General features: G+C 45.8%; 2 protein-coding genes across 5 annotated transcripts in view; both read left to right on the forward strand.

Moving 5' to 3' along the window:
- GRIN2A (glutamate ionotropic receptor NMDA type subunit 2A) overlaps window positions 1–13,328 on the forward strand; it is a 609,475-nt gene that overhangs the window by 156,829 nt on the left and 439,318 nt on the right. The gene's annotated exons all lie outside the window — the stretch shown is intronic.
- On the forward strand, window positions 10,004–10,832 carry LOC116581032 (mRNA turnover protein 4 homolog). The gene has a single exon (XM_032328007.1). It carries the CDS (start codon window positions 10,031–10,033, stop codon window positions 10,748–10,750), a length of 720 nt encoding a protein of 239 aa, XP_032183898.1. The 5' UTR covers window positions 10,004–10,030; the 3' UTR covers window positions 10,751–10,832.

Here is a 13,328-nt window from a genome sequence, read left to right on the forward strand (position 1 = left end):
AGGATCATAGTAGTCAAATGAATCTTCAATTGCTTTATCCCCCCCATTTGATAGTACATCTTGACTTGAGTTTCCTCTGAATCCCTTTTCCCAACTTTAAATTGTATGCTTCTGAATCAAAGCCAGAAGCTCCCTTATTTTTATTAACTAGTTCTCATTATTATAAAGGAAATCCATATACATGGTAAGTGTCTTTAACAGCATGGAAGGGAATAAAATGAAATGTAAAGCCTCCCTCCTCTTCACAGCCTGTTCTACTCTCTAAAGTTAACTGTTTTTAACAGTCTCCGGAGTATCCTTTCAGAAATTTCCAGGGCAGATAAATATATATGTACACACACACACACACACACACACACACACACACGCATGCATGCACACACACACATCCATAAAAAGAACTCACTTTTTTCACTTGTTATATAATTCACTGGAAAGAATTCCAAGTATTTAACAACTTTGTCTTGGGTAAATTTCTCTCAAAGAAGCCCCTGGCAAAGCAATAAAATAGTCAGGTCTGGAAATGGTCAAATGCTCATTTACCTAGCCATGGCACAAACTGCCTGCCTTTCTTTAAAAGGCATCCCCCTCTTCTCTATTAAGAGGTCTGCTAGGTCATTGCTGGACAGGCTTCCCAGAGTAAAAACTACATTTCCCAGGCTCCTTTGTGATAAGGTATGTGCATGTGACTACATTTTGTCCAATGGGATGTGAGAGGAAGTGCTGGTGAACAGCTTCTAGGTTTTGCCTTATGAAGCAAGCTGTGTTTCTTCCTTTTGTCATTTTTTTCTCCTTTCTATTGATTGGAATGTGGACTTTGGGCCAGGAGAACAAGGATAACACCTTAGAGATGAAAAACACAATAAAAATGAAAGCCTCCAGAGGTCCTGACAGCTTTGCAAAGCAGAACTGTTAAAGCCGCTCGCATTTCGGGGGGAAAGAAAAATATTCTTGTGTGTTTGCTCTTACAAGCCATTGTAATTTAGAGTTTCTTTTATTCATAGGTGAGTGTCTGTCCTTACTGTGAGCATTATTATGAGATACAATTTCCCTGTCCATAGGCCCATTTTCTGAATGAAAGGAAACACCAGTGAGGAGGATTGAAGCAGAAAATTTTTAGCTTTAGCCCAGCAGGGTCACCAGTAGCCTGCATAGTTTTGATGAGGGTCGAGTACATGCTGCTTATACATCTTAAAGGGCCTCACAGCTGCTTCTACATCTCACCGATAGTTAATATCAGACTGAATGATATGCACAGAGAAATCTTGTGAAAGTAGTTTTATAAGTAGAAATTCGAAGGAGACATTTATGGTCTAATATTCCCTGCGTGTCCCCTTCCTCTTGAGTACTAAGCAAAGGTGCTTCATACAGCTTCCTACAGGTCCTGTCCCTGTGCTACTTAAATAAACTTACTAAGTTACACCATGTGATGTCTCAAGAATTCATTCTTGGCTGTTGTGCTTGACAGCCCCACAACATCAGGATTAAATTATGAATGTTTTAAATTCATATCACATGAATGATGCTTAAAATTATTCTGGGGAGGTTAATTCCAAGGGGAAAAAATGTGAACTTTAAAAAGGGGAGAAAAAAAGCAATTTCTTCCCCAACTTCTTTAGTTTCCTCTTCAGAAAACAAGAACAGGACCAGAGGGGCCCCTTTGAACAGAAGACTTTTTGCTTATGGTACATTTCCCACTTAGCCAGTAGCAGATTTTCTGCTCATTTGCCTCTGAACACGGTGACTTTCCTTGGAGGCATTTGACTTTCCAGCAGAAACTGAGGTTAATAGAGACAGGCAGCAAGAAGAAGACATTTTAAATACAAGAGTGGCCAAAGCAGAAAGGGTGAAGATCCTGGGACGTACGCTTCCCTGTTGTCTGTTTGCATTATGAGTCACATCCTTGAAAGCTGGAAAGAAGTTCATGTCCCCAGCTCCGGACCAAGTGTCAGACTTGATTATTGCCTGGTTGAGAAATTCCCCATCTTTGTCCTGACCGGACTTGGGAGCAGTAGAGAAATGGGACCACAGAAAAGCCCCGGCGTAGGGATAGTTGAGGATTCACTGAGAGGACCAAGGGGCAGGGACACGTTACCATGTACAACAACAACACTATTAATATGGGGATTAAGGTTTGCTAAGGAGAACCATATAAAACTCGGAAATAAGGTAAAAAGATGATCATAACCAGCTAGAACATCTAAAGAGCCTACCTAAAACTTAGCTGACACCCTGGGATAACTCAACTCTATTTGCACAACTGATGAGTGCCAAGATATCTCATCACTTTATAGAATTAGTAAGGTGTAATGACTTTCTTTTCTGTCTAATAGAGGTAGTTAATCCAAAGGTTATGGTTTTATTGCCCTGTAGGATATTAACCAGTTGTATGTCTAATTTGGTAATAGCAATTCTATCTCAGCTTCTTTTTTTTTTTTTAAGATTATTTATTTATTTATTTGCCAGAGAGAGAGAGCGAGCGAGAGCGAGCACAGGCAGACAGAGTGGAAAGCAGAGCCAGAGGGAGAAGCAGGCTCCCCGCGGAGCAAGGAGCCCGATGTGGGACTCAATCCCAGGATGCTGGAATCATGACCTGAGCCGAAGGCAGCTGCTTAACCAACTGAGCCACCCAGGCATTCCTCAGCTTCTTTTTTTTAAGTGTTTACAACATTTCAGTTTCCCACAGTGAAATAGTCTTGTCATTATTTTGCTTCCCTCATAAATAAGTTAAATAAGACTTGGACACATGCATAGTATCTATCTGAATGAGAATTATAGTTTTAAAAAGGTCTTTCGGAGACTTACTCTTTGATGGAGTATAAGCTTTGGCCTCAGCTTTCTTGGTTTTGAGGACTGGGTCTGACACTTCAGCTGTATGATCAGAAGCATGTCATTTAATCACTCTGGGCTCATTCATGAGAAAATAAGAATAGAGCCAATTTCAAAGTGGAGCTGGGATGACAACTACATGAAGGCTCTTAGCGCCATAACTGGCTCAAAGTACAAATCTGTTAAGGCAGCCTCTATTGTACGTGCCAGGAGCTGTGTGATAGAGAATGAGGCAGAAATCTCCATCCCTCATTTCCACCTCCAGCCCCATCTCTGTTCCTTGAGTCAGCCCCTACCCAGCCATGATAGCAGGAGGTCTTTTATAATGCAACTCCAGGAGGAGAAAAGAAAGATGCACTTATAGCATGATGAAGCTTAGGTGTTGGGAAGAGACCCCACCTGGCCTCTTGGGAGGTCTGACTGATATATAGATGCTCTGCCTTAAACTGGGTAAGAGGCCTTTTTTCTTCATTCCCCAGCTTCTCCCCACCCCCCAGGGGTCCCAGGTCCCCTTCAAGTCTGTTCTAGGGAGCCAGATGCAATGTAAACACTGAAATACTGGCCCAAGACACAGAAGGCAATCACAGGGGTTTGGGGAGTTGAATGCTCATTGGAAAGACTCTGTCAGGTGGGTTGGGGGTTTAGGGAACTAATCAGAGGTAACTCCCAAGACAAAGAGGCCATGCCAGGGACTGAGCATCCTGGTCCAGATTTCCAAATGAGTGACTGAGGCAGGATTCGAACCCATTCACTGAGACAGCTGAAAGAGGCAGAGGAGGGGCTCCACTCACTTTCCCCACTTTCCTGCAGAAAGTGTAGGGGAGAAAAATATTTTCCCTCCGTCCTTCTAGGTTCTTGGCTGAGACACGCCCAGATGAACAGGAGAAAGCTACATTTAATTACATATGCATGGAAGCCCCACAAAAATATGAGACTCAAAGACGTGACCCAACCAGGAGCTTTTATACATTTTAGACAAAGCTACAGCATGTGAAGAATTGATAAGACAAAGGGATTCGGGCAAAGGTTTTGTTTGTTTATACAGACTTCTTGGCCCTAAATTCCCTGTCTCTGGTGATAAAGATGCCTTCTACCCTCCTGGCACAGAGAGGGTACCTTTCACTTGGGTGACTTATCTCCTGCTTTCAGGAGGACATGAGAGAGTCAGAGTGTTTTTTTGTACTGGCTGTTTCTGAAACACCTTTAAAGATTTTTATTTATTTGTTTGACAGAGAGAGATCACAAGCAGGCAGAGAGGCAGGCAGAGAGAGAGAGAAGGAAGCAGGCTCCCAGCTGAGCAGAGAGCCCGATGCGGGGCTCAATCCCAGGACCCTGGGATCATGACCTGAGCTGAAGGCAGCGGCTTAACCCACTGAGCCACCCAGGCGCCCCTCTGAAACACCTTTAATTCAAAATAATCAGTAAGCCAAAGTGGTGGAGTATTTTGGGGTGACATTCTGAACACTTACAAAAGCAACTAGATCCTCTAGAAAAGATCTTTACATTCTTTTGGACCTGAAAACATTTAAAAATTGTTACTATTATTAAAATAAAATCCCATAGACACTTAATTTTTGGATCTAGTTGACTTTTTTTTTTTTAAAGATTTTATTTCTTTTCTTGACAGAGATCACAAGCAGGCAGAGACGCAGACGGGGGTGGAGCACAGGAAGCAGGCTCCCTGCAGAGTAGAGAGCCCAATGCGGGGCTCGATTCCAGAACCTCCGGGACCATGACCGGAGCTGAAGGCAGAGGCTTTAACCCACTGAGCCACCCAGGCGCCCCTCTAGTTGACTTTTTAAAAAGACTTTCTTTAAGAGAGAAAGCATGCACAAGTGGGAGGAGGGTGGAAGGGCCAAGGGAGAGGGAGAAAGAGATTCCCCACTGAGCAGGGACCCTGATGAGGGGATTGATCCCAGAGATCATGACCTGAGCTGAAGGCAGATGCCTAACTGACTGAGCCACCCAGTTGCCCCAAATCTAGTTGACTTTTATTTAGGAATTCATGAATTGGGAAGCATCCAGTCTAGAGAACAGAAAGGAGCTCTGAAGCCTAGACAAAGCAACAGGGTTTGATAGCCCACGGTAAGCAGAAAGAAGGAAGTTAGCCAGGGCAAGCACTGACTAGTTAATGCAGAGTGACCTTCCTTATTTGGCATAACAAGGAAACTTTTGGTTGGGTTAGGTACCCAGCTGAGCAGGCAGCTGACTGCCTGGCTTAGATTTTGGTTTGCTTATGTAGGCTGCTAAGGTATTAGAATCAGCCCCTTGTTTAATTTATTTAATGTCATTATTATTGCAATGAACTATGCCTGGGGTCAGCGAACTTTTTCTTTAGAGAGCCAGTACATAAATCTTTCAGTCTTTGGGGGCCATGCAATTTTTGTAGCAGACACCCGGTTCTGCCATTGTGGCTGGAAAGTAGCCATAGACAACATAAAACTAAATAGATGTGTTGTGTCCCAACAGAGCGTTATTCACAAAAACAGGCTGCAAGCTGGATTTAGCCTGCGGGATGGAGTTTGCTTTGCCATAATGCCCTTTCGTGGCTAAGGACACGGTAAAGCACAAGTTATTTTGAACCTTCATAGCAACGTTTGGGCCCAGAGTATTATTCCCACTTACAGATGAGGAAATTTTGACTTAGGGCAGACCAGCGTCACCTTTCCGAGGCTTCACATCTGGGAGGTGGAAGAGTTGGGATTTGAACCTAGAGGGGACTGCACCAAAGACCACGCTCCGTTGAGTAATATGAAGTCACATCCTAGATGCAACTATCATAAGTAAATTCAGTGATACTCACTCAAGAAGGAGAGGGAGGGAGACAAAGAAGGAAAGAGTTTAAAATCGTGCAGGGCATCTCACATTCCGATCTGTGCTCTGAGCTCTGGGGGGGATTGTGTAATGGGGAGATGTGGCCATGGGCCCGTTGGGCAGTCAGGGCCAGCAGAACTAGAGTGGATAAGCAGATGGCCCTGTAAGAAGGGACAGTTTATCGTTAAGGTACACCCCGGCCCCTCCGTGTAGCCCACTCATACCATCTAACACATCACGAAGGAACTAGTGAGGTCTCCCTTTCCTGGGAGCAACTGGCTGGACTGGCCCCAGCAGAGACAGGGCACCATCGGGGTCTCCAAGTGGAGCATGCAAGGGTAATTCTCTTTACCTATGATGGTCATCTTACCTGCTGACCGTAGAACCTTCTCCGCTGGGTTCAGGCTTTCTGGTGGTAGCAGCAAGGTGACTCCAAGCTTGGTGGAACATGGTATTCAGCTCCCTGGTGAGAGCTGATGATTCTAAGAACTCCTGGAAGACAGAGATTCTTGCCTGGGAGCTAGTGAATCCTGAGGCTCATAAGCGCGGTGGGGCTGAGCAGGACCCAGGCGGGTTGATGCATGGATCACAGGAGAGACGAAATGGTGGAAGTACATCCCGTAGAAGCCATTCTGCTTGATTTGTAGACATATTTGCTCCCACCAGTGATTTCTGTTCAGGGCTCTCTCTGACAGGTACTGTAGTTCTGATGGATAGCGTAGCATGTTAGAGCTTAAAGCGGGAGGTGGGGACCTGGGTTCCCCGGCTCGTTCTGTTACCTCGGGTCTGTCTGTTTGCAATGTCTTCATCTGGTGGAGGTGGAGCTGATGTCGCCGGGGAAGGAAACGAATATTAGGGTAACAGACGATCACAATAGGAAGGCTGTTCTAGACAGGTGGGCCATGGCCATGGTACAGACTTTGTGGGCTCCAGGCTCTTTGGCCGTCAGGGGCCCTTTCCTCCATTAAAAAAAAAAAAAAAAAAAAAGAAGATCATATTTTGCAGCTCTGCAGGTACAAAGGTAAATAAAATCCAAGCTGGAATAATTATTGCCATATTCATTTCTTTCTTCTGACTTTAAAATGAAATGGAAACATGATACTTAAATGTATCGCAGGCCCTAGGTGGCCACTGTGCCTAACAGGGAATTCTGCCCTGTCTTGGGCACAGTGAGTGAACACACACACGCGCACGCTCACACAACACACACGTGCCTGTGTTACACACCTGAAGCTTCTGTCCAGTTCCACGAGTGTTCCGACTTTTTATTTCCTTGAGTCTTGGCCGATCTGCCCACAAGTCTGTTTCCTCTGCTGGGCAGTACTGAAGGACGCTGTTTTTAGCATGTGGGATTTGCTCTCAGACACTACCAGTACCACCAGTTGGATCCACACGGGGTGCTCCTGGCCCAGGGAAGTGCATTTTCACCATAATTCATTCACTTTGATCAACATCATTAGGGAGTTGCTGGCCCACGTTTCTACCTTCTCAGCTTCCTTTGCTGCAGCGAGTCCCAGAGCTCAACCCCATTCACCTGCCCCGCTTGGAGCCTTCAAAATCACACGGTCACTTTCAGTGCCAGAGTGGCCCTACAGAGTCCCCTGTTTGTTTATCCAGGGCAGAGCTCTCTGACTGACTGCTGGGATTCCAAAGCCTACAACCCTGACAATAGGATGGTGATGACTGAGGGAGAGACTACAGCTGAGGAAGCAAAGCGAGCCGATTGGCAGCCCCTCCGAGGCTGAGGAGACCCCTGGCTGGCCTGATGGGCTGTCCTTTGGGGAGAGCTGGAGGGGCAGCCCCAACCCTAAGACTCACACCAGCTCACTCTGTTGCGTAGTTAATACTGACCAAGCTAGAACTAACATGTGGGGTTGGAGGAAGCATCTCTTGGCGGCCGCCTCCCTCCGCCAGAGCTTAGGTGTCCAGGGGATGTTTCCACAGTGTGATCTGAACACGGAGCTGCTCCCGGAAGTTGTCTGCAATTCTCTGAGAGAAGAGACCCCTCGTATACGCTTATGTCATGGCATCTTGTGTAGCACATGGTACCTGCTCAGGAAATCTTTATTAGATATCTTTGTCTGTTTGGGCTGCTGTAACAAAGATGCCCCGAACTGGGTCATGGAAACCGCAAACCTCTTTCTCACTGCTCTGGAGGCTTGAATCTGCCGGCAGATTCAGTGTCTGGTGAGAACCTGTTGCTGGTTCGCCAATAGCATCTTCTTGCTGTGTCCTCCCGTGGTGGAAGGGGCGAGGGAGCTCTCTGGGGTCCCTTTATGAAGTTGCTCATCCCATTCAAGGTCATCCACATGACCTAATCACCTCCCAAAGGCCCTACCTCCTAGCACCATTACATTGAGTGTTAGGATCACAGCATATAAATTTAATGGGTGGACATAAACATTCAGTCCGTTCCATTAGATAAATACCTGAAATTCCTCCATCATTTAATTAATTTATTTACTTGAGGGAGAGCAAGAGAGCACGTGCACACTCTTGTGAAGGGGAGGGCAGAGGGAGAGGGAGAGAACATCTCAAGCAGACTCTGTGCTGAGTACAGAGCCTGACATGGGGTTCAGTCTCAGGACCCTGAGATCATGACCTGAGCTGAAATCCGGAGTTGGACACTTAACCGACTGTGCCACCCAGGCACTGCTGAAGTCCCACCATTATTAATCAATTCTACTGGATGATACATTGCCCTTTTTTAAAGGTGCCTCTTAAAATGCAAACCACCCTAGTGACAAAAATACATTCAAATCTTGGGTCCTTAGTTATTTAATTTTGTTAGTTTATAAAATCAGTGGTCTATTCCCGTGGTTCACAGTTATGATTGGTTGATAACCCAGCGTCTTGATAATATTGGGTGCCTATGAAAAAGGAGCCTGGACATAGGGAGGAATGGAAAAGGAAGAGTAATCTGGCCTTCTGTTTGCTTTTTTGTGTTTATCCTTCTGTTCTTCATCTATACTATATTATGTGACTAATTTAAAAAACAAAACAGGGGCGCCTGGGTGGCTCAGTGGGTTAAGCTGCTGCCTTCGGCTTGGGTCGTGTTCTCAGGGTCCTGGGATCGAGTCCCGCATCGGGCTCTCTGCTCAGCGGGGAGCCTGCTTCCCTCTCTCTCTCTCTGCCTGCCTCTCCATCTACTTGTGATTTCTCTCTGTCGGGGCGCCTGGGTGGCTCAGCGGGTTGAGCCGCTGCCTTCGGCTCAGGTCATGATCTTAGGGCCCTGGGATCGAGCCCCACATCGGGCTCTCTGCTCAGCAGGGAGCCTGCTTCCTCCTCTCTGCCTGCGTCTCTGCCTACTTGTGATCTCTCTCTGTCAAATAAATAAATAAAATCTTTAAAAAAAAAAATAGCTGTACTAATGTACTAAAATCATTGGTATCACTACATAATTAGACATGGTGAAACACCTTTATATTTGCCTATATACACATACATATATGTATGTATTTATATATGTATACATATATATGTATATATGTATGTATGTATACATGTATATATACATATTTACATATATTTATTATATATTATATATTATTTTAACTGATATTCAATCACACACATGCATACACACACACAAATCATCAAATGATGAAATTAAAAAGTTCAGAAAGCTTCAGGCATGGCTGGATCTAGGTACTTAAATGATGAAATAAAGACCCATTAGTCAGCCTTCCAGGCTAGCAAACCCAGGGGGAGGAAATATGCATTTCCCAATAATTTGGCAAATATTTTCAGTCTTGGAACTAATGCTGATTATTTCTGCCTAGTTCCTACATTCCCTCTTGAGTACAGAACAGGGAAAATCAGGATACTGTTATCAGAAGAAAGAGGGATAGATGCTGGGAAGGCAGAACTACATCCTTCCATGACATCTGCGCATTCATGACTCATCCAAGGCCTGGGACACAGCCCAACAATCCATTTGGCTTTAGATTTACTTTCTGAGAGCTCATAGGTCAGGGATGGCTCAAAATTTCTGGACTATCATTAGGATAATTGAATTATGAATTCAGGGTGGAGAGAAAAGTCAGTTAGATACAATGACTAATTACCAATGATACTGACTTCTGTTCAAATTAGAGAATCTTGAAAGGAGGGTGGAGATACCCTCATCGAAGCATACGCATGGTTCTATACATGCCTTCTTTTTTACTGTAAGTTTGTTGGTGATTTTGGCCTCCCTGTTTTTTTTCAGTCAGTGCATTACACTTTGCTTTCAGATATCTGCCTCCCCATAGTACACAGCCTTGTGAGGACCAGCCCCTGGCCACAGATGCACATATGATCCACCCCAGGGGAATCTGTTCCATGGTATCAAAAAACAATGATTCTGGAGTCAGCACCGCCTTTCGCCGCATGTGCCTGCAACGCGATGCCCAAATCCAAGCGCGACAAGAAAGTTTCCTTAACCAAAACTGCCAAGAAAGGCTTAGAACTGAAACAGAACCTGATAGAAGAGCTTCGGAAATGTGTGGACACGTACAAGTACCTTTTCCTCTTCTCCGTGGCCAATATGAGGAACAGCAAGCTGAAGGACATCCGGAGCGCCTGGAAGCACAGCCGGATGTTCTTTGGCAAAAACAAGGTGATGATGGTGGCCTTGGGTCGAAGCCCAGCTGACGAGTACAGAGACAACCTACATCAGGTCAGCAAGAAGTTGAGGGGTGAGGTCGGTCTCCTTTTCACCAACCGCACCAAGGAGGAAGTGAATGAGTGGTTTACGAAATACGCGGAAATGGACTTCGCTCGAGCCGGAAACAAAGCAACTTTCACTGTGACCCTGGACCCAGGGCCCCTGGAGCAGTTCCCCCACTCCATGGAGCCGCAGCTGAGGCAGCTGGGCCTGCCCACCGCCCTCAAGAGAGGTGTGGTGACCCTGCTGTCCGACCACGAGGTGTGCAAGGAGGGCGATGTGCTGACCCCAGAGCAGGCCCGTGTGCTGAAGCTTTTCGGGTATGCGATGGCTGAATTCAAGGTCACCATCAAATACATGTGGGATGCACAGTCCGGAAGTTTCCAGCAGATGGGAGATGACTTGCCCGAGAGTGCGTCCGAATCAGCAGAAGAATCAGAGGGGGAGGGCGACGGCTGACGGACGCTTGGCCGGACTGTGGGACCGCCGTCCCGCCGGCCGAACAGCAGGGAGGGCACGAGGGATGGACTGCTTTTTTGTAAACAATAAAACTGTCTGCGGGGGGCTCCTGTGGAAAAAAAAAAAAACAAAAAACAAACAAAAAAAAAAACAATGATTCTGACACTTGTTGAAGAACAGTACCGGGGCGCCTGGGTGGCTCCGTGGGTTAAGCCTCTGCCTTTTGCTCAGGTCATGATCCCAGGGTCCTGGGATCAAGTCCTGCATCAGGCTCTCTGCTCAGCAGGGAGACTGCTTCCTTCTCTCTCTCTCTCTCTCTGCCTGCCTCTCTGCCTACTTGTGATCTCGGTCTGTCAAATAAATAAATAAATAATCTTTTAAAAAAACAAAACAAAACCCAGTACCAAGGACTTTATTCAAGGGACCACTGCAGTGGGACTTGGAAGTAGGGGAGGGAGATTGGACTCAACTCCAAAGGCAGCACAAAATGTGGAGATTTAAAACAAGGAGTGGGTTGAAGAAAGGGTAATTCTTGCTAAACCAACCTAACAGGATTCTTGATGAAGGCAGCCCAAGGTGAGCAGATACCCTCCCCACCCCACCCCCCTGCGCCCCAGAAGGTGGTAGGTGAGGAATTTGATCAAATGTGGGAGGTGTGGATTCAGGCTAAACTTACTTGACGGGATTTTTGCTCAAATGAGGCAGTGCAGTGATAAGCAAGGACACACAGAGGTTGGGGCCCAGAGGAACCTGACTACAGTTTGGTTAAGGACAGAGCCTTGGTCAGCGGCACAGGGCTCTAAATTTTGAGGACAGTGTTGGAAGATAAACTGAAGCAGGGTGCCTAGGTGGCTCAGTCAATTACATGTCTGCCTGCAGCTCAGGTCACAAGACTAGGGTCCTGAGATTGAGCCCCATGATGGGCTCCTTGCTCAGTGGAGATCCTGCTTCTCTCTCTGCCTGCTGGCCCCCCACTCATGCTCCCTCTCACATTTATTCTCTATCTCAAATAAATAAATAAAATCTTTCAAAAAAGGGGGAAAAAAAGGTAAACTGAAGCATAATGAGGTGCCTGGGTGAGTGGCCGACTCTCGGATTAAGCCTTGACTCTTGGTTTCGGCTCAGGTCATGATCTCAGGGTCCTGGGATCGAGCCCCACGTCCCTGAGGGCAGACTCTGCTTGTCCATCACGCTCTGCTTCATCATGTGCTCTCTGTTTCTTTTTCTCTCTCTTACATAGGTAGGTAGATAGATGGATAATCTTTAAAAAAAAAAAAAGATAAACTGAGCATATTAAACATTTAAAGAGTTTATTGGAGCTAAAACTTGAGTTAGGCAGCATCCAGTCTAGCAGACAGAAAGGCACTCCAAGTTGCTGTACAAAATGAAAGGCTTTCATAGGCAGAAGGAAGAAGGAACAAGGACATGACACTAGGCAAAAAGCAGGTTGTTGATTGCAAGATCACTTTCCTTCCGCGGATGGCAGGGTGTGTCGGGCAGAGGACCTTATTAGTGCTGACCGGGTGGTTCCTGATTGACTGGCTTAAAATCCCATTTCTGGGAAAAGCCAAAACTGTGATGAAAGTGGTTTGGTTACATGGGGCTTAGCACAAGTAACTCCACTCTCGGCCTGTTGTCCTGTTTTCAACAACAGTAATACAAAGATTGGGGGGGAGGGGAAATGTGGAGCTGTAGAGCTGCCCCGATTCCTACTGTTTTGAGCCCAATTCCATAGCCTTCTCTTTGATTCTTCAAGTTACCTGATATCTTCTCCATCCTTTTCGGCATGAGCTCACCAGAGCAAATTTCTATTACTTGCACCCAAACGACGTAACTAATGTCACAGCAGCTTGCAACAGGATCCCAGCACGTTCACGGACACTCTTGTTTGCTGGTTTCTTCCCCTGTAAAGTGAGACTACGAATCCCTCCTCGATGGGTTGGTGTAAAGATTCAAAATAAAAGGCTTAGGGCAAGGACAGTGTGTTTCATGTTAATGAATGACTTTAAATTGGGAATCTGTGGATAGGCTCCCAGGAGTCAGTGCATCTACCAGAATTCGTAGGCTGAATTGTGTTTATGTAAGGGCATGTGCATATACAATTACTTAATTCAATTTTTTTTTGTTGTTGTTGAGAAGAGGGTTCATGAGATTTTCCAAGTGGTCCCTGACCCCAAATTATGTAAAGGCCCATCCCTTTTGCGGTGCTGGACTGTGAGTCTTTTGAGATCAGTTTCCCTCTCTGTCCCAATCTCCTAGCACAGTGCCTGCCACTGAGTAGATTAGTCAGTCAACAGATACCTGTTGAGTGAAGAAGAGATGAACTTGAAGTGCTCTGAGCTTTAGTTTCCTCCTTTATAAAAATGCAGACCTGCAGAGTTGTCTCTGAAATGCATTTCATTTGAACCATTTCATTGGACCACATGACCTATGGTCCCTGGAATTCTATATCCTGGAGTAGTGAAATGGCATGTCCAAGAGAGCAAAAACCAGGGCTCCTGTCCATAGCTTAGGGCTCTGGCTTCTATACACACAGGACACTAACTTGCCCCAAAGCCTTTTACTCCCATTGAAAGTC

The sequence above is a fragment of the Mustela erminea genome, chromosome 20 (genome assembly GCF_009829155.1).
Source record: "Mustela erminea isolate mMusErm1 chromosome 20, mMusErm1.Pri, whole genome shotgun sequence".
Taxonomy (NCBI): Eukaryota; Metazoa; Chordata; class Mammalia; order Carnivora; family Mustelidae; genus Mustela; species Mustela erminea.